The sequence below is a fragment of the Actinia tenebrosa genome, unplaced genomic scaffold (assembly GCF_029948245.1).
Source record: "Actinia tenebrosa isolate PJP-AT-01 unplaced genomic scaffold, QUT_ActTen_1.0 PGA_scaffold15__27_contigs__length_11533743, whole genome shotgun sequence".
Taxonomy (NCBI): Eukaryota; Metazoa; Cnidaria; class Anthozoa; order Actiniaria; family Actiniidae; genus Actinia; species Actinia tenebrosa.
This window is the reverse complement of record NW_028292575.1, coordinates 1670916-1695332: the sequence shown is the minus strand read 5'-3', so window position 1 is coordinate 1695332 and position 24417 is coordinate 1670916. Positions and strand designations below refer to the sequence as shown.

At 37.9% G+C, this 24417-nt stretch overlaps 2 protein-coding genes across 2 annotated transcripts; both read right to left on the bottom strand.

Annotated features, from left to right (window-relative positions):
- Positions 1-428: 428 nt before the first annotated feature.
- LOC116302839 (chymotrypsinogen A) lies at positions 429-5695 on the bottom strand. Its single transcript, XM_031712228.1, has 5 exons — positions 5552-5695; positions 4171-4371; positions 2838-3050; positions 1817-2151; positions 429-646 (listed from the first exon to the last, which is right to left on the bottom strand). The coding sequence occupies exons 1-4, from the start codon at positions 5628-5630 to the stop codon at positions 1820-1822; spliced, it is 825 nt and encodes a 274-aa protein (XP_031568088.1). The 5' UTR covers positions 5631-5695; the 3' UTR covers positions 429-646; positions 1817-1819.
- A 3214-nt stretch (positions 5696-8909) lies between these two features.
- Positions 8910-24287, bottom strand: LOC116302833 (uncharacterized). Its single transcript, XM_089030346.1, has 19 exons — positions 24147-24287; positions 23920-24055; positions 22707-23234; positions 22056-22122; positions 21723-21810; positions 21147-21271; positions 19888-19946; positions 19396-19465; positions 18722-18806; positions 17729-17804; positions 16037-16111; positions 15384-15500; positions 14381-14505; positions 13562-13721; positions 12256-12329; positions 11203-11273; positions 10748-10781; positions 9224-9301; positions 8910-9133 (listed from the first exon to the last, which is right to left on the bottom strand). The coding sequence occupies exons 1-19, from the start codon at positions 24285-24287 to the stop codon at positions 9089-9091; spliced, it is 2154 nt and encodes a 717-aa protein (XP_088886472.1). The 3' UTR covers positions 8910-9088.
- Between the last annotated feature and the right edge of the window lie 130 nt (positions 24288-24417).

Sequence of the window (24417 nt, the reverse complement as noted above, 5' to 3'; positions counted from 1 at the left end):
CCATGGTTCTTTTTTACAAGGCAGTGACTGTTTTGAGCTTCTGGAAATGGAGACCTTAATTGTCGCCATGACCGTGTCTGTGCCGCGTTCGTGCCGTGTTTCGGGAATTTGATTGGATGGAAAGAAAAATTCTCGTGCAATGTTATTGGTCTGTCGTTTGCCTTGCCGTGTCACGACCACGTTCGTGCCGCGATCTTTTCAGAGTCATGGATGCTATTTTGAATGAATTTGCAGTAAGTGCAATCGGCTGTTGTTTATAGTGGATGTACTAGTGATGAAACAGATGAGGGTTGTTTGGAATGTGACGCGCAGATCAAAATTGAAGGCTACCCGTGTCTGTGAATCTAGGCGAGGAGTTTCTAATATATTTATCTATAAATGAGAAGTAGCTGTGTAGAAAACTCTACTGTAAAACAAATAAGACATGGTGATGTTTCATTGCGTTTGTCATTTATTGTGATAATAACATTGGTTTCTTTCTTTTATTTTATTTTTTTATTTTTATTAACTACCTTATCTATTTAATACCAATTGACTTTATTTTACCTTATCTTAAATTATTTTTGGCCGACAAAGTATTTCCTCACCAATGGATTCATAGTTGATATTATTAACTATGATGGATTGCAGTCAATCAATCAGTTATCTGAAATTGGAAAGGAATTTCATACATTATAAAAAAAATTAAAGAAAAAATGCATGCTTTCCAAAACATCAAAATAATTATTAGTATAGGAAATCGCACTATCTCGAGTACAATTTGGAAATGAATAGACACGAGTAATGTTTTGAAAGTTCTTGTAATTACACGAGCCTTTAGGCTAGTGTCTATTAATTTCAAATTGTACGAGAAGACCGTGTGATTTCTTGTTTATAGTTGACTCAACAAAATTTCAGTAATAAAATGCAAAGCGACGCCGTTCATCTTTGTCTATTTGGCGGATGATTTTCAGTCAATGCATCGCGCAACTGAAATGCATAAAAAAGATTAGTTCTTACGGCTTTAAAATCTTATTTATGTTTTTTAAGTACAAAATGATAGAAAATAATTGTTTTGACATTGTTTTGGCCGTGTTGCCATAGCGACTTAATTCGGTACTCCTACGGAGTACAATTAACGCTATAATTGTACTCCTCTCGACCAATCAGAGTCGAGTAATTTTGTTGAGTGTACTATAAACTCAGTAATCGCAAATTAAAAAAAGACCAAGAAAAATATAGTGTCACTTAAATAAATGCGCAACTCAAAAATACGTATACGTTCCTCAAAAATGTATGACTTTGGCAAAATTCGTGAAAGAAAATATAGCGATACGCGGTGAATGCGCATCAAATGTATTACTCAATAATGCTTGATTCAATTCAAATTGATAAACAAAATATAGCGGTGCTAAATAATGCATAAGTCAAGAGAATGCGTTAGTCAATAGGACAGCATCCGGATGAGTTTTTGCATCATCACGTGACGGCAGCCATATTAGATGACAGGAACAATACAATCGTTTTACATAAGAAAGAATTCAAATCCCAAGAGCAAAGGGATATTATTGTTCTGCCATCTAACCACATGCAGCTCAAGCTGTATTATGGGATTGTGCACGTGATGGTGCAAAACCTCTATAAAATTTGTGACTCGAAAGATATCTTGGCTAAATGATTGGTCAACTCAAGGTAACATGATATTTTAAATTGTGTTACTCAACAATGCGTGACTGACTAAAGTTCGTGACTCAAAGATAGCGTTACTCAATGACGCATCTCAAAAGAGCTGTTTACAAAGTAGGATAATTTCTGTAAAACGACATATTTTGCTTACCTTTTAACCGGCACTTGAAGCAGTGTGGCGCAACCAGTTAACAAAGGTACTCACTCTTGCAAAAACAGTGTAATGACTTGTGTAGCACTTTTCATGTCCCCAACTGACAACACCCCGAAGAACCCATTTGCCTCCCTCATAACATGCTAATGGTCCACCGCTGTCTCCTTGACAACCACCTGCTAAGCCTTGCCCACCTGCACACAGCATAGTGTTGTGGTCCACTTGTATTAAATAGTTATTCCTTCGTTGACACTGAAGAGGGTCAGCGATGGGAAGATAGGCTTTTTGGAGAATTCTAGCCGAAGGTCCACCAGCATAGGTTCGTCCCCAACCTACATTATTGATTTAATAAATGTATAATAATTATTGATATCAATGATAATAATAGCAATTTATAATTAATAATTATTGATAGTTATCAATAAATAAGTATTAACAATGATGCTCAAAAAATGCCCCAAAACGTTTTCCCCACAATGCGACGAAATTGTGCCAAGTCCCCACAATGCGACAAAAAGTGTGCCAGATGAAGTCCCCACAATGCCACAAAAAGTGTGCCAAGTCCCCACAATATGTGCTACAAAAATGTGTTAGGTCCCCACTATGCTACAAAATGTGTGCCAGGTCCACACAATGATAATGCTAATGCAGGTTCCCACAATGCTACAAAAAGTGTGCCAAGTCCCCACAATATGTGCTACAAAAAATGTGTTAGGTCCCCACTATGCTACAAAATGTGTGCCAGGTCCACACAATGATAATGCTAATGCAGGTTCCCACAATGCTACAAAAAAGTGTACTGTTTCCCCGTGATGCTGCAAAACGTGCATGAAGTCCATACAATAATGCTGCAAAAAGTGTGCCAAGTCCCCAGAATGCTAAAAACGTGTTTTAGAATCCCAGAATGTAATATGAAAGGATCCATAATGGCCGCAATGTCTTTTGAATCTCTTGGGAATGCTCGCAACCTATCAATACCCAAGCAGTATTTTTTGCTATAGTTCGCTACCTTATTTACCTGATAAGAGGCACCTGGATCCAGCAGCAACTCTGCTTCCTTGTACTGGCAGACTGATTTTATTGATTGTCGACGTAAAAGAAACAGCGCTATCGAGCAGGATAAGTGCGACATCATGCTTGAAATGATTTCTACTGAAGTACGAGTGGTCAAATATTCTGATAACTCGACGAACCTGTTCCCCAGCTATAGTTGAAGAGGAGTACTGAGCACCTGTAAGAAAGCCATATGTTCTTGGAGTGTTTTAGGTTTTTGACATTCAATTGAGGATATGAAAACATGCTAATAGCTTAGTATGCTAATAGATGAGTACCTGTTCCCCAGCTACAGACGAAGAGGAGTACTGAGCACCTGTAAGAAAGCCATTTATTATATAATTACCAATGAAATATCTATTTTTCTCTATTTCGAAAAATTGATATCTTCACACGTGAAAATAACATGTTTTTTTTCACGTGTGAAAATAACACCATTGCGATGGCTATTCAAAAATACACGAAAAGAATTGCCTGAAAAAGCCAAAACACACTTCATTGATAATTATATAATAAACAGAATATTACATGGGCGCTTGGAGATACGAAATTTATCCTCTCGTGTTGAAAATCTCTCACTCGTTCGCTGCGCTCACTTGTGAGAGATCTTTTCAACACTCGAAGATAAATTTCGTATCTCCGCGCGCCCATGTAATATCCTCTATATATTCTTGGAGTGTTTTAGGTTTTAGGTTCACCTTGAACGCTTGTGCCAAATATACAAGGTAGCGCTTACATCAAAATAATCATTTGATTTAACAGATCAAAACCAGTTTTCCGTGTTTGATACTCTGATGAAAACACGCGGGATGTTCAGAGAACACGAGAGGAGCGTACGCTACGCGTCGTGGTTTCCAGCTTCTCGAGTGTTCTCTCAATATGTCAAGTGTTTTGATCAGAGTATCAAACACAGAAAACTGTTTTTGATTTGTTTTATAAAATAACAAACGCGCGAAAAGATCGAAAAGAGCAAAGTCTAAGTAAATTCTCACTACGTGCAGTCTTATTCAAACTGACCAATGAGCGCACGCGATAGATTAAAAATGACGGTAGCGTGTTTCGGTACTCTCATCAAACATGGTTTTCGACCAATCATAGCGCGCGCAGTATCCCAATTATTTTATAAACAAAAATAAACTTAGACAACGTAAAAAACGTTTCAGTGCATACTTTCATTACAATTCAATAGCAACTTGCTGTTAAACATTTTAAAATTGTTGGAATGATTATAACTAACTGGAGAACGTTGACGTTCAGAAAAAAACTCTATCGTAACTCAACGTACGCACTTAACTTACCTAAATGCACAGTGTATGCTCGTGTATTCCGGTCCTTATCAACACAGTGAGCAGCGGTCAGTACCCATCGTGAGGAAAGAAGAGATCCTCCACAATTGTGTCGACCATTGTAACGAAGGGAGATTTGCCATGGAACTTCATTAGGCCTTGCGTTTACCCCGTTTATAATGCGTTTTTCTGCTCCCTCAGGCAGTCCATATTCTATAGAATGGAAATGTCAGAGTAGATGAAAAACAGAGAATAGAGACAAAAACCCTCAAAGTATAAGCTAGAGAGAATCAATAAATCACAACTCCTTAACATACGGCACCGAGTCCGGTAAATAAGTAAGCGGTAGTGTGGTGATGCAATAGATCATGCTTAATGACATGCAAAACATAAAAACAACCTTGTTCGTTTGGTGCAAATGAATGTTTTCAACACGTGTTATTCACTTGAGAATAAGATTTTTTGTTTGAATAGTATCCATATTTATTATATAATTACCAATGAAATATCTATTTTTCTCTATTTCGAAAAATTGATATCTTCACACGTGAAAATAACATGTTATTTTCACGTGTGAAAATAACACCATTGCGATGGCTATTCAAAAATACACGGAAATAATTGTCTGAAAAAGCCAAAACACACTTCATTGATAATCATATAATAAACAGAATATTACATGGGCGCTTGGAGATACGCAATTTATCTTCTCGTGTTGAAAATCTCACACTCGTTCGCTGCGCTCACTCGTGAGAGATCTTTTCAACACTCGAAGATAAATTTCGTATCTCCGCGCGCCCATGTAATATCCTCTATTCATGTCTTTTCATTCAAAACCGTTAAACAAAGATATGATACTAAATAATACTTGTAGATGGAGTTTGAAAGTTTCGTTCAGGTGGTTTTTTTTGGATAGTGGAGGGAGGAAAACAGATTAATAAAAAAACTCTGCGAATGACCCTCGAATCAACATGCATTACTTTGGAACTGAGGAGAGTGTACTCTAGCGATAACGCCCTTTAACTCACCTAGAAAGGACAAGTATCACAGGACTTTGAAAGTGAAGAGAGAGAGAGAGAGAGAGAGAGAGAGAGAGCAATGAAAATAGAATAAAAGAAGAAGGAAAAGAATAAACAAAACTCGGAACTATGCAACAATATTGGAACTATGAACCGATTATATTTAAGACCATTTAAGACCATTCGTTTCTCTATCGCGAGAAGAATACTTTGATCATTCGTATGGTACTGAAGAGTAGAGTTTTAGGGAGAAAGGAAATGATAGCATTTCAAATAGCAAAGAAAAACATAAAGGGAACGAGGGTGAGAAAGAAACACGACTTTAGCAAATATTACCAAATACCAAAAGTTAATTGATTAATTCAATCCCTTACCTTTCTTTTCAGTGGCAGCTTCTGCTGTGGAAAGGACCACAGTGAGCGCTAAGAGGACAAAACAGGCTACATGCATCATTCTCGACTTAAAGTCTTATTTAATCTGACTGAAGTTCAGGGATTTTTCCCACATTTATATTTTGAATGTCTATCAAAATCAATTGCATCAGAATCGAATCAATTTTACTGTCTGACATGTCGACATCTCAGGGAAGGCGGAACCGGGGGGCCGGGGGCACATACCCCCCCCCCCCCCCCACCCCAAAATATATGCGTCTGCAATCAAACAAAACATTGTCATTACCACAATAAAATATTATCTTCAGTGCTCCCCCCAAAGATTTGTGCAATGCACCCCCCTGCCCCCAAAGATTTTTAGCTTCCGCCCCCTGCATCTAATTGAAAATAAGCATTAATTATTTCAGTTCTATTAGATTCAGTCTCACCATCTTTCTATCGCTACAATATTTTCTTAAGAATAAACTCTTTCCTGGTTCTTGGTTTTCGTCGTTTCATTATCGATAAAATATGATTGCTTTTCAGCTTTTCTTTTCTTTTCTTTACTTTTTTTTTTTTTTTTTTTTTAAGGCTATGTAAACAAGAGTAAAAAAATAATCTGCAAGAATAAAAAAAGCAAATTAAAAATTATTAATAAATGAGTCATACAATTTGTGTTAAAGTGCCTATCACCCCTCTGACAATATTCTCAGTATTGATTCTACATGTGGTAAGATGTGGAAAAGCCCGGAAAAATTACATAGTTTGAGTGCGGCTTCTTGAAGTTATGAAGGTTTTTCCACGCCATATGCTAATGCTGTGACGTATGAGGAGGCATTTATGGTTATTTGTTGTTCCTCGTAATTCGAAACACCGGCTTCTATGGGAAAACTAACTTGCAATAATTTATATAAGAGCAATGGGGAAAACAATGACAGATTTTAAATTTAATTTATCTTTGCCAGTAAGGTTTTGTATATTAAATGATTAACTGAAAGTATTTTCCACAAAATGTAGTGGTTAAGCAATCGTATTTAAGCATGTTTTACGTTCTTCGTCTCATTTGATATCTTGCATCTCATAATGTATCTGTATAAATGTATACTACAACCTTTCTGCAATCAAGTGTATATAAATAAATCGTGAAACAATGAATAGTACAAAGTCAAAAACAAACAATGAAAAGTAGAAAGTCACTAAATAGATACTTTTAGTTAGTATTTAGTTTGATTTCATTTCACGGTTTAATTGCATCCGCTCTACAGTAAATAGAGTAGTTAGACAATACAAAATCATTGATGTTTCAAGAGTGTCCACACGTGTCCGGAAATTTTTGTATCTAGAGTGGAAATTTTCCAATACGCTCCGAATACGGATACGTGTGGACGGTCGTATCCGTAAATTTTCGAATACGCTGACGTAAACACGATTTTGCGCATGCTCAATATGAAAAACTATCCGTCAAAGGACTAGGCACTTGCGTGCATCAGGGTGGATCAAGAAATTTCCGGATACGTGTGGACAGTGAAAACGATTCGAAAACGATTCGAATACGCTGCGTGTGCACGCGAACATTTTCGTATCCGCAAAAAAAAAATTTGCGGATACAAAAATTGGCCGGGGCCTTAATTCCCCCATGAGAGTAGCACAAAAAAGGCTATTAACTGTTTTACTTACTGATCTTGAACAAAGGCAACCCCATTCCACGATAAGATAATTATTCCCTTCTTCTTATATGAACATATTTAATAGGTCATTGCTGTGTAAAGCTCAACCGTATATACTAATCCAGGCAAGACAAAAGAAAAATAGGGACATATATATAAGTATATATATCCGATAAATGTCAGAATTTTTGAGATCGGGTGTATATTATATATATATATGATTCGTATTTTCTTATTCATATTTAAGGCCCCGTCCACACGTATCCGTCCACAAGCAGCGTATTCGAATCGTTTTCACCGTACACACGTATCCGTTTTCGTAAAATTTCCGGATACGGTTACAAAAGTTTCCGGATACGTGTGGACGGGGCCTAACTTGACAATAACGTTATGTAAACGTCGAAACGTCTTCTTTTCATTAAAATGTTTTTAAAATGTAGTTTTTTTAACGTTGAATTTCCTAGTTCAATGTTTTAATAACACATTTCTACTATTAAACGTTCGATTTGAGCTCACGGTCGTGCATGTGCTTGAAAAACCCCTGAATTAACATGGCAGCTATCAACATTTGATTAAGGCATATGACACGTTTCGAACTGTAAGAGGAAAAAACCCTCAACTTTTGCACGAAGTTCTAAAAAGATTTCACGATTTTTGAAAGAGTACATGCATAGAACCTTTTGACAGAGTTTAGAAAAAATAAAAAATAAAGACGGGTTTTACTTCTTGCTGGTGTTCAATCATTCGCAAGAGAATTAAATAACAAAAGACATGGCGGCCATGTTGGATGATATAACAAAGAAGACTAATGACGATTTTTTTGTTATATTTATCCAACATGGCGGCTGTGAAAACCATCAATAGGAAAAGCAAAGTGATCCAAGCTACTAGAAGGTGCATGCTTGGTTTTATCATTGTCGATGCGGCATTATCAGTATTCGTGCTAAAGCAGACGGTAGACCGTATATAATAGCCCCCGGCCATTTTTGACTGAGTTCAATCACTTGGGTACGTGATGGTGTATACGTAGCCTTGGACGAAAAGGTATGCATGAATCATTATTTTCGTGCAAAAATAGATCGTATAACGAATACAGTAAGTAATCAAAAAGAGAAAGGTATTCATCTTTCTTTTAGGATAAAAAATAACTCAATAGCACGCTGCTAGAGTGAAGTCATTAAACCCGTGCAATAGATGTTAGACTAACACACTTTAGTAGACCCTAATTCCATTGTTTTTTTTGTGTGTGTCTATTTGACTATTACACGTTGACTAGTATTTTTTATTTCACGGGTGAAATGCCTTCGCTCTATTGAGTTATTTTTTATTTCAAAAGAAAGATAAATACCTTTCTATTTTTTAATTTGAACTTGTATAAGATGGGGAATACCTGAATAAAACAAGAAATGCAGTATTGTTTCTTATGTATTGCCCAAATTTTTACATATTGTTTGCTATACTGATTTTATAAATTAGTAGTTTTCGCTAATGTGTGGGCTGTGGCAGCTCAACTGAGCGATATCCAGATCGACAAAAGAGCGAAAACATCGACTTATCAAGGGGCGGATCCAGGAATTGGTTCAGGGAGGGGTGCAGCGCACATAGTTAACCCAGGGAGGGGTGCACCCCTTAGAATCAAAGGGAAAAATATTATTTTGTATTGGTTAAATCTTTGAAGAAGGGCACAAACAAGGGGCTTTTCTTTACTTTTATTTGTTTTGTTTGTTATTGTTCGTTTTGTTCTTTCTTTTGTTCTTTTTCTTTTTTCTGCTTTGTATATAATATAAAGAACGCTGCAGGTTGCATCACCTTCTTCAGTCGATTTTATCTTCTGGACCAATTCTCAAGGTTAAAAAAAAGGTTCTAGACCATCTTATGTTTTGCTGGTCGAGTACTCAATCAAATAGACTGGTACGGCCTGCAAAAAAAAAAAAAGACTGTATTTATTGTCGTTGTGTTGTATTATCATCGCTGTTGTTGCTTCTATTTTTCTAGTATGTTTGCCCACCTGCATTGGATCAAACACAACATATTCTGCTTGGTTAGAACATCTTGGAGAAACTGGCGACGTTGGTCGACCTGGTGTCTACAGCGACCAAAAACAAAAGGACAGAAACAACAAATATTAGAATGTTACAACCTTGAATCACGCAAAGCCGTAAGCGCCCGGCGTTACATGGTCAAACTCTTAACTAAAACTAAGACTAAAAATGGTCTTCATATTCCAGTTTCGAATTCTCTCGGTTCCTCAGAGCTTGCCTCAAATAGACCTCTTCGGCTATGACGTAATGTTTTCCCATTTCAGACCACGTGTCACAATTTTGCGTTTTTTTCGGAAGTGATTTTGCGTTCAGTTGCACGTACATTTTGAGAAGGGAATTTGACAGATTGAACTGAACTTTTGAGGAAGTCATCTTGGATAGTTGTTCTTCAAAAGTGTGTCTCCGATATATGATTTTTTGTTTATTTCCAAAGTTATCGTGGATTTTGGCTCGGATACAGCTGATATAGCAGCGTCATAACTTTAGGAGCGTATAAAAAAGCAACGAGGCAACTAATCAAAAATCGGAGACACACTTTTGACAAGTGATGTCTTGTGATCTCGGAAAGGTAATAAGCATTGGTTTCCGATCATTACCGGCTGTCATCGAACTCCGCGAAGATGCCACGGTGAAAATTTGAATAATTCGCTCTAACTTAAAAGGATAAATGTATTTTACGAAAAGGAAAAAAGGAATAGTTTCTACATTTATTCAGCTTTCAGAAAATGTATACTTTGTTGAGGTTTCGATTAAAAGGTTTTGCACTATTAAGAGTTGAATGCACACTGGTCGCTAGGGGTACCCTGATACCTTAAGGTTTGCGCTCGGTTGCACATGAGAAGACACATGAATATGGATACAACTCATTCTCAAGGAAATGTCACGTGGTCTGAAATGGAAAACATTACCCCAAGCCGAAGAGGTCTATTGTGCAAAATATTCACGCGTTCCAGTGAATGTTCGTGGAACAAAATTTGTGTTGTTGAAATCGTGCATTATTTATTTTACCGTTGGAATTTGTGAATATTCTGACGTTGAAAAAAGGCTAACCATGAGTAGATGAGTCTGTAATCGAGGAAAAAAGCGTTATTGTACGAATTCACGGTATATTTGCAAAACTGCAACAAGTTTCACTATGTAGCATCCTCTGCTGGTGAAATTTTCTTGGCGAGAAAAATAAGTGGCACTCATGATATTGATGGTTTTCACGGCGGCCATGTTGGAACTTAATAAAAGAATTGTCAGTGAATTATTTTGTTATGTCCTCCAACATGGCCGCCGTGTCTTTTGTTATTTAATTCTCTTGGGAATGTGGGAAAACCATCAATACGATCCACGCTCATAGAAATCAATTTGTTTAAGATGCAATTCTGTCCCAAATTTATTATTTATTTATTTATTTATTTATTTTTCCTTCGTATTTTTAACTCAAAGCAAATTTAGATAAATTAGTTAAATAAAAATAAAAATATTATTTTTACATAACTCACCAGAATTGAATCAAAGCCAGCAGGAGGTAACATACTAAAGGGGAAAAAAAAGATAAGGAAATGAAAGACAATGATTGAAGTAGGAATTCAAACGATGTTTTCCTTCGTTTTCTTATGTCTAACCGACTCAAAAACTGACCTACTAACCAACATCCGACTGACTGGCTGACTGGCTGACTGGCTTACCGACCTGACTGGCAAACTGAATGAACAACCGGCTAAATCAGTAACTGGCTGACCGACCGACCGACCGACCGACCGACCGACCGACCGACCGACCGACCGACCGACCGACCAACCAACTGACTGAGTGACCGACCTCAGTAAAGTAGTTTTAGAAGCATTGCAAGTAAAATCGATAGCAAATATTCCTTTTTGATGTATTTCAGTCATCATACAGTATCAGTGATGAACTTTAAATTAGTAAAAATAAATAAATAAGATTCATATTTTACCGTCTCTTGTCTTGTTTATAGACGGATTCTGTTGCACCTAAACTGACGTTGACCAATAAAAGCTTGCCAGGCTGAAAAGAAGAAAAAAAAGAAAGAAATTCCCAAAGAATTAAAAGTGAAAAAAAGCTTTATAACCATTTATGTTACGTGCCGTGCCATGACATCGTGAGCATTATCGAGCATTTTCATTGGCTCATCAGTAATCTTGTGTATTTTTATTGGTTAAACTTGTTAAAGTCTCTTATGACCGTGACTGTGCTGTTTGCCGTGCCATTTCACACCCATACAAGATTGCTTGGTAAACTTTAAACTTTATTGATGAATAAAAGAATACAAAAAAGAAAAACTATATAACCTGCATATAGCTAAAGCTAGTCTAGGCAGGTTAAATTCACAGAATATACACGTAGATTTACAAAGATGCATTTATATGTTAATAATACTAAATAATCAGAGTACAAAGAGCTGAATAGGAAATGAAAAGTAGTTCACTGACTGTAGAAAATGAAAAATAGCTCATTACAGATAGACTTACTTAAAAAGTTTGAAGATCTCAGTATCATAGCGATTAATATTAAGATCGTTTAATAAAACGGTTTTGATTTCCTTTTGGAAGTTTTTTTTGGATAAACTCCTAATGAAAGGTGGTATTTGATTCCATAGACGTGCACCCACTCGCGAGAAGGAATCTTTTTGAGTGTTTAAACGTGAATATCTAGTGTAGAAATTATCACTGGCAGAAGATCTTGTTTCATAGGAGTGAATATCTTTTATGTAAGTAAAGAGTTTGCTAATATTACTGGGAATATAATCATATTTAACATCGTACATTAGCTGTGCTACTGAATAAAAATAAAGAGATTTGATTGGTAAAATTTCATGTTCAATGAATATTGGTATTGCACTTTTAATTGATTTCACGAAAAATATTGACCTTAGAGCGCGCTTCTGCAGAATGAGCAATTTATCAGTAAGCTTTTTGCAAGCTTGACCCCAGGTACATATTCCATATATCAAGAGCGGCTGTAAGAGGGATAAAGGGTGTATACTTACAGGTGAGAACTGTGCAGCGTGTGAAGGTCGACGAGTAAAGTAAAGACCTTTGCCATATATTCCTTGCGTAAAATCTACGATAAAAGAATATCCAAAACCCTGACAAAGCCTCTGAGCTGACCTAAGTCAGGAAGCGGCAAACTCATAGACTGAATTGGGGTTTACCGCGTGTTCGTTTGGACGAGGGAGGAAAACCAGTGTTTGTGAGGTTTGTTTTACAGCGAATACTCTGGAAAACTTCGAGACCTTGTCTGGTGCTCGCTTAATAAAGGGTGCCCGCTGAACTGAGGCTCGTTTTAAAGTGAATATATGACAAGAAAATCTTGATATCCATAGATAGACCCTTTAAGCTTGTGTGTAACGTTTTCCCCATATCAGGCCACCTGTCGTTCTTTAGAGTATCATTTCTTTGTTTAACGATTTTGCATGAGGAGACAAATGAATATAGACAGAATTCAAACAAATAATCTTAAAGCGCTTTCCACTAAGTCCAACCGGTGGGTCCGTCAGTTCGCGTCAGTTTTTAGAAGTGGACCAACGTGGCCCAAAACAGTTCTAGGGACTGACACAAACCATTTGCGAACTGACCGCTCGCACTGATCGGTTCATACATATATACATACATACATAACTTTATTTAGTAAGGCAGGTCAATAAATAGGCAACTTTACAGCTGATATGAACCTACTATAATAATGATATTTACAATAAAATTGAATAAAATAGAAGTATAAAGTTAAATATTAAAGTATAAATACATTAAAATTAAAAATATCAATAAATCTTAGATACATATGTAATCACATTGATATAGATATATATATAAAGAATCATACGTCAATAGAAGTAAGAGTTAGAGTCCTTATTATAGATTACAGAACTACCCTTCCCAAAATTAATATTCATAACAATCTTTTTTTAATTGTTGTAGCTTTAAAAGTGCAGTCAGTTGTCAGTGCAACAGTTGTTCAACTTAGGCCCCGTCCACACGTATCCGTAAATTTTTGTATCCGCAAAATTTTTTTTGCGGATACGGGTTGCGTCCACACGTGTCCGCAAATTTTTGTATCCGTATCCACAAATTTTACGAAAACGGATACGTGTGGACGGTGAAAACGATTCGAATACGCTGCGTGTGGACGCAAACATTTTCGTATCCGCAAAAAATAATTTGCGGATACAAAAATTCCCGGATACGTGTGGACGGGGCCTTAATCAGTGGAAAGCGCCCTCATTCTTAAAAGAATGACACGTGGTCTGAAATGGGAAAACAACGAACGCCCAAGATGAAGGGATCTATTTTTACCTTCTTTAGTAAAACCTCTTGTGATTATATTGTCTATTTTGCTGTTGTCAGAGTAACCACCACAGAAGAACAGTTGTTTGACGATGGGAGGAGATTTGGGATTCCTGTGTTGATAACCTTCCAAACTGGTTTCTAACAATGCCACGTGACTGCACTCAACCTATCAAAAGACATTACGAATTGTGACGACTCTTAAAACTTCTGTGTGTGCGGGCTTAGCCTCTCATCTGAGTTCGGTAAACAAAAGCAGAAATCAGAATAATAAAACAAGCAACTGCTGGGTTCTAGGCTAAGCCCGCATACACTGGAGTTTTAAGAGCCGTCAATTACTATATAGACAGTCATATGACAAGGAATCTAAAGATGTGAATTAAGTTTCTTCAAGCAAATGTTTCTCGGAAACGAGAAAATATTGCTTGAACAAATCTAATTCAAATCCTTAATAACTGTCCAAGCACACAACAAAAAACACCTTGACAAGGAATCCGTATGGACATTTCTTGATACAGTGAACATGGTGCATCGTAGTCACAAACATATTTTGTATCAGCAGCGACCCAACAATAGTTCAAGAGAAAGTGCGAGGGCGAAAGCAGACGCGAAAATTCCCGCCAAAACCACAGGAACTCCGACTGTTGTTCCAACAATATTTTAATATATTTTAAATTTTTTATACAAAATAAAACCCAAGCCGGTTTTATACGTAACTGTTTATTATGCTTTTATAGGTGATGTTTGTACTCAAGCTAGACCACAATTCACCTTGTTTTGAGTAAAAATACAGTTATGGTTCCTTCTGCATAATGCTAAAGTTTGTACCTTGTAAATGTTTGTGACGTTAACGTCATCGTATAGCCCGGTGGCTAAAAGGCTTCTACGAGTTTGTTGCATGAGAGTTTTCTCGCTTTGGGAATGAATAAGAGATGACAGAAGTTCTTCGTCCTCTGCAAGTCGAGAAAAGAAAAGGAAAAAACTTTCTTTAACTCGTTTCGTCAATGTATGGTTCTGACTCAATACACTAACAGACCTTTCAGCTTGGAAGTAATGTTTTCCCATTTCAAACCACGTGTCAATCTCTGGAGTATCATTTCTTTGTTTAATGGTTGCACATGTGAAGACACATGAGTTCATAAGGATATAACCCAAACAAATAATCACTTGTTCTCAAGATAACGACACGTGGTCTGAAATGGTAAAACATCACACCCAAGGTAAGGAAATCTATTGCAGATCAATCACTGTTCAGTAGTAGCCGTTTTTCCAGTGAAATAATTTTTTTCTCTTACAAAATAAACTCAAAAATATAGTATTTGAGAGTATACTACAATGATTAAAATGTTTTCCCCTTTTCACAGACCAGTAAACAATGCACATGGAAATACAAAAGAAATGTCACAAATTCCATCGAGAAAAAGTGGGATTTCTTTTCTAATCTCAAGTTGGCCTCGCATCTACGATACTTTTGAGAAGGGTCCATTTAAACAAGTTATAAGCAACAGTTTTTAGGTTCTGAGGCATTTGCTTGAGCTCTTGGGACATTTGCAACGATAACTAAGAAGGTTCGGTATCATGGATTACTAATTTCTTCATACTTGGTTTTCTTGATCGGCGGTTGTTATCAGAGTGTTGAAGAATGAGGTAGTTGTTTTTGGGGTTACTCAATCCAAAGATGAGAAAAACAGCCTCGGGAGGTTCAAGGGTGTTCTTTTCTACCAGATTTGTAAAATCTATTTTGTGCTTTACGGGGTATTTTCACAACATATTGAGCCCCCAACCCTTCTCCCGTCGAAACAACATTGCTGAACTTGTCTGAAAAGTTTACCTTTGGAGACATCTCCAAAGTCTCCCCTAGAAATGGCTTCCATATCCAATTGACTGTGTTCTTCATTGATGTGCTGTTTGTTTAAGATAGATACAAGTGACTCGTAGAAGTCTTCATCTAAAAATGAGACAAAACACAGACTTATGTTCCTAAATGTCAAGATCCATTCACGGCTTTACCACTACTGTTGTGAATTTTCTCGCTTTCTGATTGGTCTAGAGACGGTAGACGGTAGAAATAGAAGGACACACCGATGAATTACGTCAGCAAATCACGCGCGAGCTTGAAACCCTGTTTTTCTTTCAAGTTTTACCCTTGCTTTTGTAGAAAATTTTTAAAAATTTTTGTGGAAAAAAAACAACAATTTCCTCCAGTTTTCCATGGTATATCCTCTTATTTACCACTTTTTTCATCTAGCCGTCAAAATATGTTGTGGACTCCCTCGGCTAAATAAGAGGATATGCCACGGAAAACTGGAGGGAATTGATTAACTGGTACATGTGGCATCACAGATGCCATCTTTGATAAACAAAATAATCCATCCCTAGCTATGAAGCCGATGGTAGATTTTGATAGGTAAAGATATATGTTATTTACAGGGAGTGATTTATACTTTCTAAAATAGTGGTTCACTGGTTACCAGCCGTTCTTACCGTCTGATTCTTTTTCGTCCAAGTCTATAACAGCACTTTCTTCTTTTTCCAGCTGCATATCGAGTATTTTTTTCTCTGGGACAAAAAAAACAAAAGAAAACTACAGACATTTGAAGATACCAAGGTGCATGGTAGCGACATTGTTCGCAGTAAAGGAATTGCTTGCATTTTATATGGTTGTGTCTGGATGGGATACTCGTAGTCCAGGTGATTGAGAGAGGGTTGTGTCTGGATGGGATACTCGCAGTCCAGGTGATTGAGAGAGAGGGTTGTGTCTAGATGGGATACTCGCAGTCCAAGTGATTGAGAGAGGGTTGTGTCTAGATGGGATACTCGCAGTCCAGGTGATTGAGAGAGGGTTGTGTCTTGATGGGATACTCGCAGTCCAGGTGATTGAGAGAGGGTTGTGTCTAGATGGCATACTCGCAGTCCAGGTGATTGAGAGAGGGTTGTGTATGGCTAGATGGCATACTCGCAGTCCAGGTGATTGAGAGAGGGTTGTGTATGGCTAGATGGGATACTCGCAGTCCAGGTGATTGAAAGAGTGTTGTGTCTAGATGGGATACTCGTAGTCCAGGTGATTGAGAGAGGGTTGTGTCTAGATGGGATACTCGCAGTCCAGGTGATTGAAAGAGGGTTGTGTCTAGATGGGATACTCGCAGTCCAGGTGATTGAAAGAGGGTTGTGTCTAGATGGGATACTCACAGTCCAGGTGATTGAGAGAGGGTTGTGTCTAGATGGGATACTCGTAGTCCAGGTGATTGAAAGAGGGTTGTGTCTGGATGGGATACTCGCAGTCCAGGTGATTGAGAGAGGGTTGTGTCTAGATGGGATACTCGCAGTCCACGTGATTGACAAAGGGTTGTGTCTGGATGGGATACTCGCAGTCCAGGTGATTGAGAGAGGGTTGTGTCTAGATGGGATACTCGCAGTCCACGTGATTGACAAAGGGTTGTGTCTAGATGGGATACTCACAGTCCAGGTGATTGAGAGAAGGTTGTGTCTGGATGGGATACTCTCAGTCCAGGTGATTGAGAGAGGGTTGTGTCTAGATGGGATACTCACAGTCCAGGCGATTTAGAGAGGGTTGTGTCTAGATGGGATACTCGTAGTCCAGGTGATTAAGAGAGGGTTGTGTCTAGATGGGATACTCGCAGTCCAGGTGATTGAGAGAGGGTTGTGTCTAGATAGCATACTCGCAGTCCAGGTGATTGAGAGAGGGTTGTGTCTAGATGGGATACTCGCAGTCCAGGTGATTAAGAGAAGGACGCAAGGGCGGAACCAGCCAAAATTTTAGGGGGGGTGGGGAGGGGGGGGCTAATTGAGTTTCTTCCGTCAACACAACGAAAAACAATTAAAAAAGCATCTAATTCTTCAGTTTTGTTTTGTTTTCTTCCTGCTGAAGGGGGCTTCAGTCCCCCTCCACCCCTCCCCCCCCCTCGATCCGCCCTTGGGACGTACCGCAATTTCAAGGCACGATAGTACAGAGATTAGTCATACGAAATCAACTCTAACTTGCGACTTCCTCAAGCTCTGGCTCAATACTTTTTTCCTTACCCGTTGATCGGTGTGTTTCATTGACGTCATTAACTGAGGCGAGGCTGATTGGGGTATCATCATCACCGCACCGTGACCGGGCCGGGTGCTTTTTTTTTCGTTTTTAGGATGAAAGATATAAGAGCTTTAGCTTACCTAATTTGAAATGACTCTTTTGTAATCTTTCCTTTGCTTTCGTTAGAGTTTTAATGACCTCTTCTTGGGTGTCCACCTAAAATTTAGTCACAGAACACCTTGATTATACAAATTGCAGACAAGAATGATGTCTGGACCATAAACAGCCAGTCCACGTACAACATCAAACTGACCGTCTCTTCTTCCCCTTCCTCAAAACTTGTACAAGAAAACTCCATTCATATCAAAAACACGAACAGTTTTGGTCATAAGATACGAAGTACTTCCCGTTACCATAGGCGATGTACCGAGGCTGTTCATTATTTAGATCTTATTAACCGAGCGGGAGGTCTGTACGGGATAATCTTGACCGAGGTCGGAATGTACAGATTGAGCGCAGCGAGGTCTGTACCCGACCGAGGTCAAGATTATCCCGTACAGACCGACCAAGCTCGGTTGATACGAGTTTTATTATATGACCACTTTTCATTGAAAAGGACAAAATGTTTTCGCCGTAAGATTAATATGCGATCGGATCGGTTAATACCGGAGAATCTAGACCAGTCCGCGATGCGATCTATCCAATCAGATTGCTCGATTTGCTAGTGTCCAGGCTCTAAGATTCACGGTCATATAATAATATCAGGAATATCAAAGTCATGAACTAAATCTCCTTGTTTACTGAACACCTTGATGCTTGGTTTGACGACTAATTATAAAAGATGCCAAAAGCTGTATTTATGATAGACATATTTTTGTCAAAAGGCATACAAAAGGGCTCCCTCTTCGCAAAGGTACGTATATAAAAGGGGTACCCTATGCCAGAAATTTGGTACTAAAAAGGGTAGGGGGGTCGAGAGTCCATGCGGAGCGCCCCTGTACAAAATGCCTTCGAAGTACCCCCCTCCCCCGCCCTCCACCCGAGAGGTGGATTGTAAGAGGTGAACCAACAGATCCAATTAGGTTGTAGTTAAGAAAATAGTGTAAATCGAGAAAGCAGAATAATGAACCTACCAATGCTTTGAGTGTCCTTATTTCGTGTTTCATTCTAACCATACAGCTCAGCTGTGCCTGATAAGCCTCAAGACTCTTGTTCTGCCTGCGTAAGAAAGGATGTATGTCACAGACAGATTGGTTTACTTTGCCCGAGTTGTTTCCCCATCCCAGGTGCTGACCTAGGGGAGCTTTTCTTTTAAGTCTCCGTGAACCTTGCTCGATGCCTAGTTTCTCCATGTTGGATTAACGAATATTATTAATCATGGTTGCGCGTGGCAGTTTAAAGGTACAGTACGGACACAAGATGCGACATTGCGAAAAAGGCTGTTATTTTTTGGGTGTCATACAGTGGATGTTGCATAATACGTCGTAGTAGTAGTAATTCTTTTACTTCTGTGACGTCGCATGCAACGTTGTTCAACGTTGTTGCATGTGCAGGGCACCATATCGCACCGTGTGCCACACTTTTACATTCATACGAAACCCTCTTACTCCCTTAACTAAATTGGTTTATGCACCGATGGAAAGCACGTGTGGCGTGCGCCGCGTCTCGCCAATCGAGATTGAGCAATCACTCTACTCTGCATCCAACGAATATTAAATTTAAATCATTTCAATGCTGTTTCACTTCCTGGTGTGGCAGTAAAGACCAAGGAAGTCACTTGACTGATTCATTAAACACAAACTCGTACCATAGACTGATTTCTTCTTCCATTGCAAGGATTTCATGGTCACTTCGGTGGACACCGGAAATATCCGACCCTTTCAGACAAAAAAAAACAATGCCGATCACTTGTGGATGGATGCATGGAGGGATGGAGGGAGGGAGGGAGGGAGGGATGGATGGATGGATGCATGGATGAATGGGATGGATGGATGTATGAATGGGATGGATGGATGTATGAATGAGATGGATGGATGTATGAATGGGATGGAATGGATGAATGGGATGGAATGGATGAATGGGATGGATGAATAGGATGGATGGATGGATGGATGAATAGGATGGATGGATGGATGGATGGATGGATGGATGGATGGATGGATGGATGGATGGATGGATGGATGAATAGGATGGATGGATGGATGGATGGATGGATGGAGATGGATAGATGAACGGTTGGATATACTGTAAGGATGAAGACATCGCTGATAGAGTTAGTGAAATTTCATGAGTGAAATACCTGTAAAAGGAGGCAAGTAGCACATAAGCTTGCTGTTGATCCAATGATCTGACAAATCCCTTTAAGAAAAAGATATTACATTATCTACAGCCAAAATAATATAAACTGACCATAACATTTGTGGAAATAAACCCACATGTACACTCTTGTGTTGAGCCCAATGGTTTTTTCTGGGTATGAACAAGGGATCAAGGGCTTTAATGATAAATAAGGGTACTGCGGAATCTCCAATGAAAAGGATTGGCATTCAATAATAATAATTTATTATCTCATATTGCACAAAATTTATCAATGTAAAATTTTCAGCTGCGCATTATAATATTTACAAATGTGATTGCTTAAAACTCATCAATTCATATCAAAACTCTTCATTGGCTTTTCTAATGGGTGGGACGGTCTGAAGAGGAGAGATATATCCATTAGAAAAAAATACGATTTGATTGCGAAGGGATTGCGTGATTCTAAGGATACGAAGGGATTGTTCTAAGGAGGATATAATAATTGCGTATTGCGTAGTCCCAGAAAACATCCTTATAATAATGATAATAATAATAATAATTATAATAATAATAATAGTAATCCTAATCCTAATAAGACTTTTCATAGTTTTAGAATCGATTCCACTGCGCATGTGATTTTATCCCGAATTTCTCACCTTCTTTTGTTTAAACCTTCTTTTGTTCTTAATTAAACAAAAGAAGGTGAGAAATTCGGGATAAAATCGCATGCTCAGTGGAATCGATTCTTAAAGTGCTTATCTTTGTAGTTTATGATCAAAATATCAGTAGTAAAGGGAGAAAGAAATACCCAAACACCCCAAAATATAAATTATAGTCACAAGTAATGTGAAATAATCACATTAGCCACCCTTTGGGCTTCATAGGAATAAAATAAATTAAGGATTTATATACAAAGAAATATATGTAGCAATGTTCGATGTTGAGTGTATGACGTCACAGACTCCAAAAAATAATCGTAAAAATATCATACTTTCGTCCTGAATATCGAGAAAACACTTCATGCAGTGATTATTGGACCTTTAAAGAGTATTCTTAGGAAGTTTCAGCTGAATCCAAGTTTGAGCAATTTTCGTCATAGTAGCACTTTAAACTATGAAAAGGCTTATCGTAATCATAATCATAAAGCTTTTATTCATTGAGGGTGATACTAAATAGTACGAAGGTACTAATAAACTCGTAGCCCTCCTAAAACGCCTATGGCATTCATCCATAAGGTTAGGGTTATTATGAGTTACTTACGTAAATCTGCTATTCAGCACTACGTCATCTGTAAAGTCATTTTTCTTGAAGAAATCGATTGCACTGTGATCGGCATATACAGCAATACTGTCATACGGTCCAATGAATGTAGGGTCCTTGAGCGTCTAACAACACAAAACTCAATGGTAAGAATAAACATATCAGTTATCCAGTTGTTATTTCACCTACATATATTTAGTATTTTCTGAGCTTTTGGATCTTAGATTATCCATCATCAGAAAATTTGGTGTTACAAATAAAAATATTTTAGAAAGCAAGTCAATTCAATTTATTTATTTATCAATTTCCACTGACTATAAAATAACTCTGGCTTCTAAATCTTGCGTTCTGAATGGTTGGGAGCGCATGTATGCACACAGCATGCTTTGCACACTTCTAATTTCATCATTCCTGTAATTTATATCTCATAAAAGAAATTGAAACCTTGCTTACTGTGCTGTGTGGAGATATAAAGCACTTGGGGATTGGTAGATCGGATCTCGTGCTCTGCCAACCCTACATATGCTTTATATCTCCACACACCATGAGGAGGCAGAGAGGGGAGGGAATACTCACATTTAGAATCATTTTTCCTACTCCACACTTTTGATATCTCTTTCTGACAGCCAACAAACTTATTTGCATCACTTTTTCTTTTGGTTTCCTGGATAAAAGATCAGAACAATCATATTTTAGCCTGGTTCACGTGTTACTAGCTAGTTTGATATCTAAATCAGAAGCAACAAATTATGCAGACTCAAAAGTGTCTCATTATTAACAGCGCTTGTCTTTTTCACTACTGGGTGATAAGCGTGATTCTTGGTCTGAGTATGTTGCTTCTGATTCTGATGCTAGTGTGAACCAGGCTTAGCATGCAAAGATTCATTAATCAACTACTAGATTGCTTACCCATAGATTCTTTCATAACTTGCAGCACCAACAAGCAATGATTCTATGCCTATAGTCTCCTTAGATACTGAAAACAACATTGGCGATAGCATGGCATAAGTTGCAGTTGCATATCTATTTGTCAGACCACTTTTTTGGAACAGTTAGATGAGAGACTTTTTTCTTTTCTTTTTTCTTTTTTTGCTGTCAATTTCCAAATACTTTATAACTGGGCATGGCATGCAAGTGAGCATATGCATATGAAACATATTATAATTATTATATGCACACTTAACACATGACCCTCAACCAAACCAAAAGCATTGTGAGTTGAAGATGTATAAAGAAGATTTGGGAAGCACAGGTGACATGGACAGCTTAAAGTATGTGCAGGCCTCTTACCATGCAATGCAACCCAGCAGGGTTCGAACCCTAGTGGGCTTGGTGTCGTTGTTTGTTGGTTCTCTTTTGTGCCTTGAGGGTTTTTCGTCTGGGTTCTACAGTATTTCCTCCCTCCACAAAAATTTCTTCTAAATTGTACTAATGTTACACTATTGGCTGCATTATCAAATTGGGTACTTGCAAAACCTGTTAGGCATTAAGCCACTCACCCAGGAGTGGTAAACCCATTAAATAATGACAGTTATTTTATAAAGGACATTGTTGCTTTACCATTTCCTGATTCTTTTTGGTTTTTTCTTTCTTTTGCTGCTGCTACAAAATCATTTACACCAACAGAAAAATCTTCTTCGTCTTCTTCTTCATCGGAGGACTCCTGCTCTCCTTCAGAATCACTAAAAACTCCATCAAACATCCCTGGTTCTTCTTCTTGTTTTTCATCCTCTTCTTCTTCTTCTTTCTTTTCTTTATGTTTATCATGAATATCTATTCCTTTGCTATCAGTTTTTAGAGATTTGGGTTCATTTTTGATTACAGTTTGTTCTGCTATATCTATAACATTCAATGGATCTAATTGTTCCTTTATTTTTTCCTTGTTTTGTTCAAGCTTTTCCTCCATTTCAACGAATGACATAGGAATTGTTTCATCTTCCCAATGAACATGCTTCTCAGTAAGGTAAATTGGATCTTGTGGAACTGTTACATGTAGCTCAACTCCCTCACTTTGTACAGCATTCTTCTCCTCTTCAATGGTATTCTTGTTTTTACTCTTTACTTTTTCTCGTTGTTCTTTTAACACATCTTTTAAAGAAAAAGAGCAAAATAAAATGAATAAAATGACAAAATGGCATTAAATAATGATGGGCTGGTTATAAAGAAGTAAATGTCCCCTCTCCCATTGCCTGTGTGAAGCCTGACTTTAACTCTGGTTGAGAATTAACCCACCTTATGTACTACATGTAGGCTACAGTACCATAACTCTCAATTCTTAAAGCTGCGAGGTTTACTATATTTACTACTATGATAGGTTTACTGCTATGATTTTCAATGGAAATTACATTCTAGTTATATAGAATTGAATATACCCAATTTTATGATTGTATGACCAAGACAACAGCTATAGCTATATGTTCCAGATTTCGATTTATCAAACTTGGCTGTGGCTGTGCAAAAAATTGAAAACCTTCCCCTAGATTCCTCCAAACTGACGTTCAGCAGATGCAACTTGTAAGTAGCTTTGTCTATTTGCTGCCAATTATAATTATTAATACTGATACCCAACTCTGACACTGCCCCCCCCCCCCCCCGAATCCCTGCATCATCCACCACTACCATACTCTTGGGGGGGGGGGGGTGGTAAATGTTTGTCTTTGTTAAAGGAATGGGGGAGGGAAGGGTTGCATAATGTTTTGTCTCCAAACTATGTTTGTATAAAGCGATATACACGGGAAAAATAAAAAAGTAAGACCTCTTTGCTTAAACTCACCTGATAAACTCCGTATAAAAATCAACGTTTTTGCCCATTTTCCACACACAGTACCGTAAAGAACATCTGGTGTAATATCAGGAAGACAAACATCGTAAAGACCAACGACTCCATGGAGTAGCTCTTTATTTGTAACCTAAAAAGATTAGGAAAACATTTGAAAAATGTGAGTGTCATTTCGTTAGCAACGGGGATGCAAATGTAAATAAAAAATAATTTTCACTTACCTCTTGGAATCCTAGACCGTCACACGGTAGAAGTCTTCTAAACTCCATGACATAAGCCTGTACTTCGACTTTTCTGTTTAAAGTTCGCGAGAAAAATGAAAATTTCTCTGGAAGTTTCCAAAAAATCGAATTGGCCGCCATGTTGAAAATATTGAATAAAACACAGGTAACCCATTTGATAAAGAATGTTTTCGTGACGTCATGTCAAGGTAGGATGAACTCCAACTTCCGGGAACGATACAACTGAATAAAACTTTACTTTATTTCTCGT

What these genes read in the sequence shown, in the direction of transcription:
- LOC116302839 (XM_031712228.1), bottom strand. Translation starts at nt 5,630, where the DNA reads ATGATGCATGTAGCCTGTTTTGTCCTCTTAGCGCTCACTGTGGTCCTT. An exon ending in AGCTGCCACTGAAAAGAAAG is followed by an intron (nt 4,372 to 5,551) that starts GTAAGGGATTGA and finishes TCCATTCTATAG; the next exon opens with AATATGGACTGCCTGAGGGA. An exon ending in AGCATACACTGTGCATTTAG is followed by an intron (nt 3,051 to 4,170) that starts GTAAGTTAAGTG and finishes GCTTTCTTACAG; the next exon opens with GTGCTCAGTACTCCTCTTCA.
- LOC116302833 (XM_089030346.1), bottom strand. Translation starts at nt 24,287, where the DNA reads ATGGCGGCCAATTCGATTTTTTGGAAACTTCCAGAGAAATTTTCATTT. An exon ending in CTACTTGCCTCCTTTTACAG is followed by an intron (nt 19,466 to 19,887) that starts GTATTTCACTCA and finishes TTTGTCTGAAAG; the next exon opens with GGTCGGATATTTCCGGTGTC. An exon ending in CTTTGGAGATGTCTCCAAAG is followed by an intron (nt 14,506 to 15,383) that starts GTAAACTTTTCA and finishes CTCGACTTGCAG; the next exon opens with AGGACGAAGAACTTCTGTCA.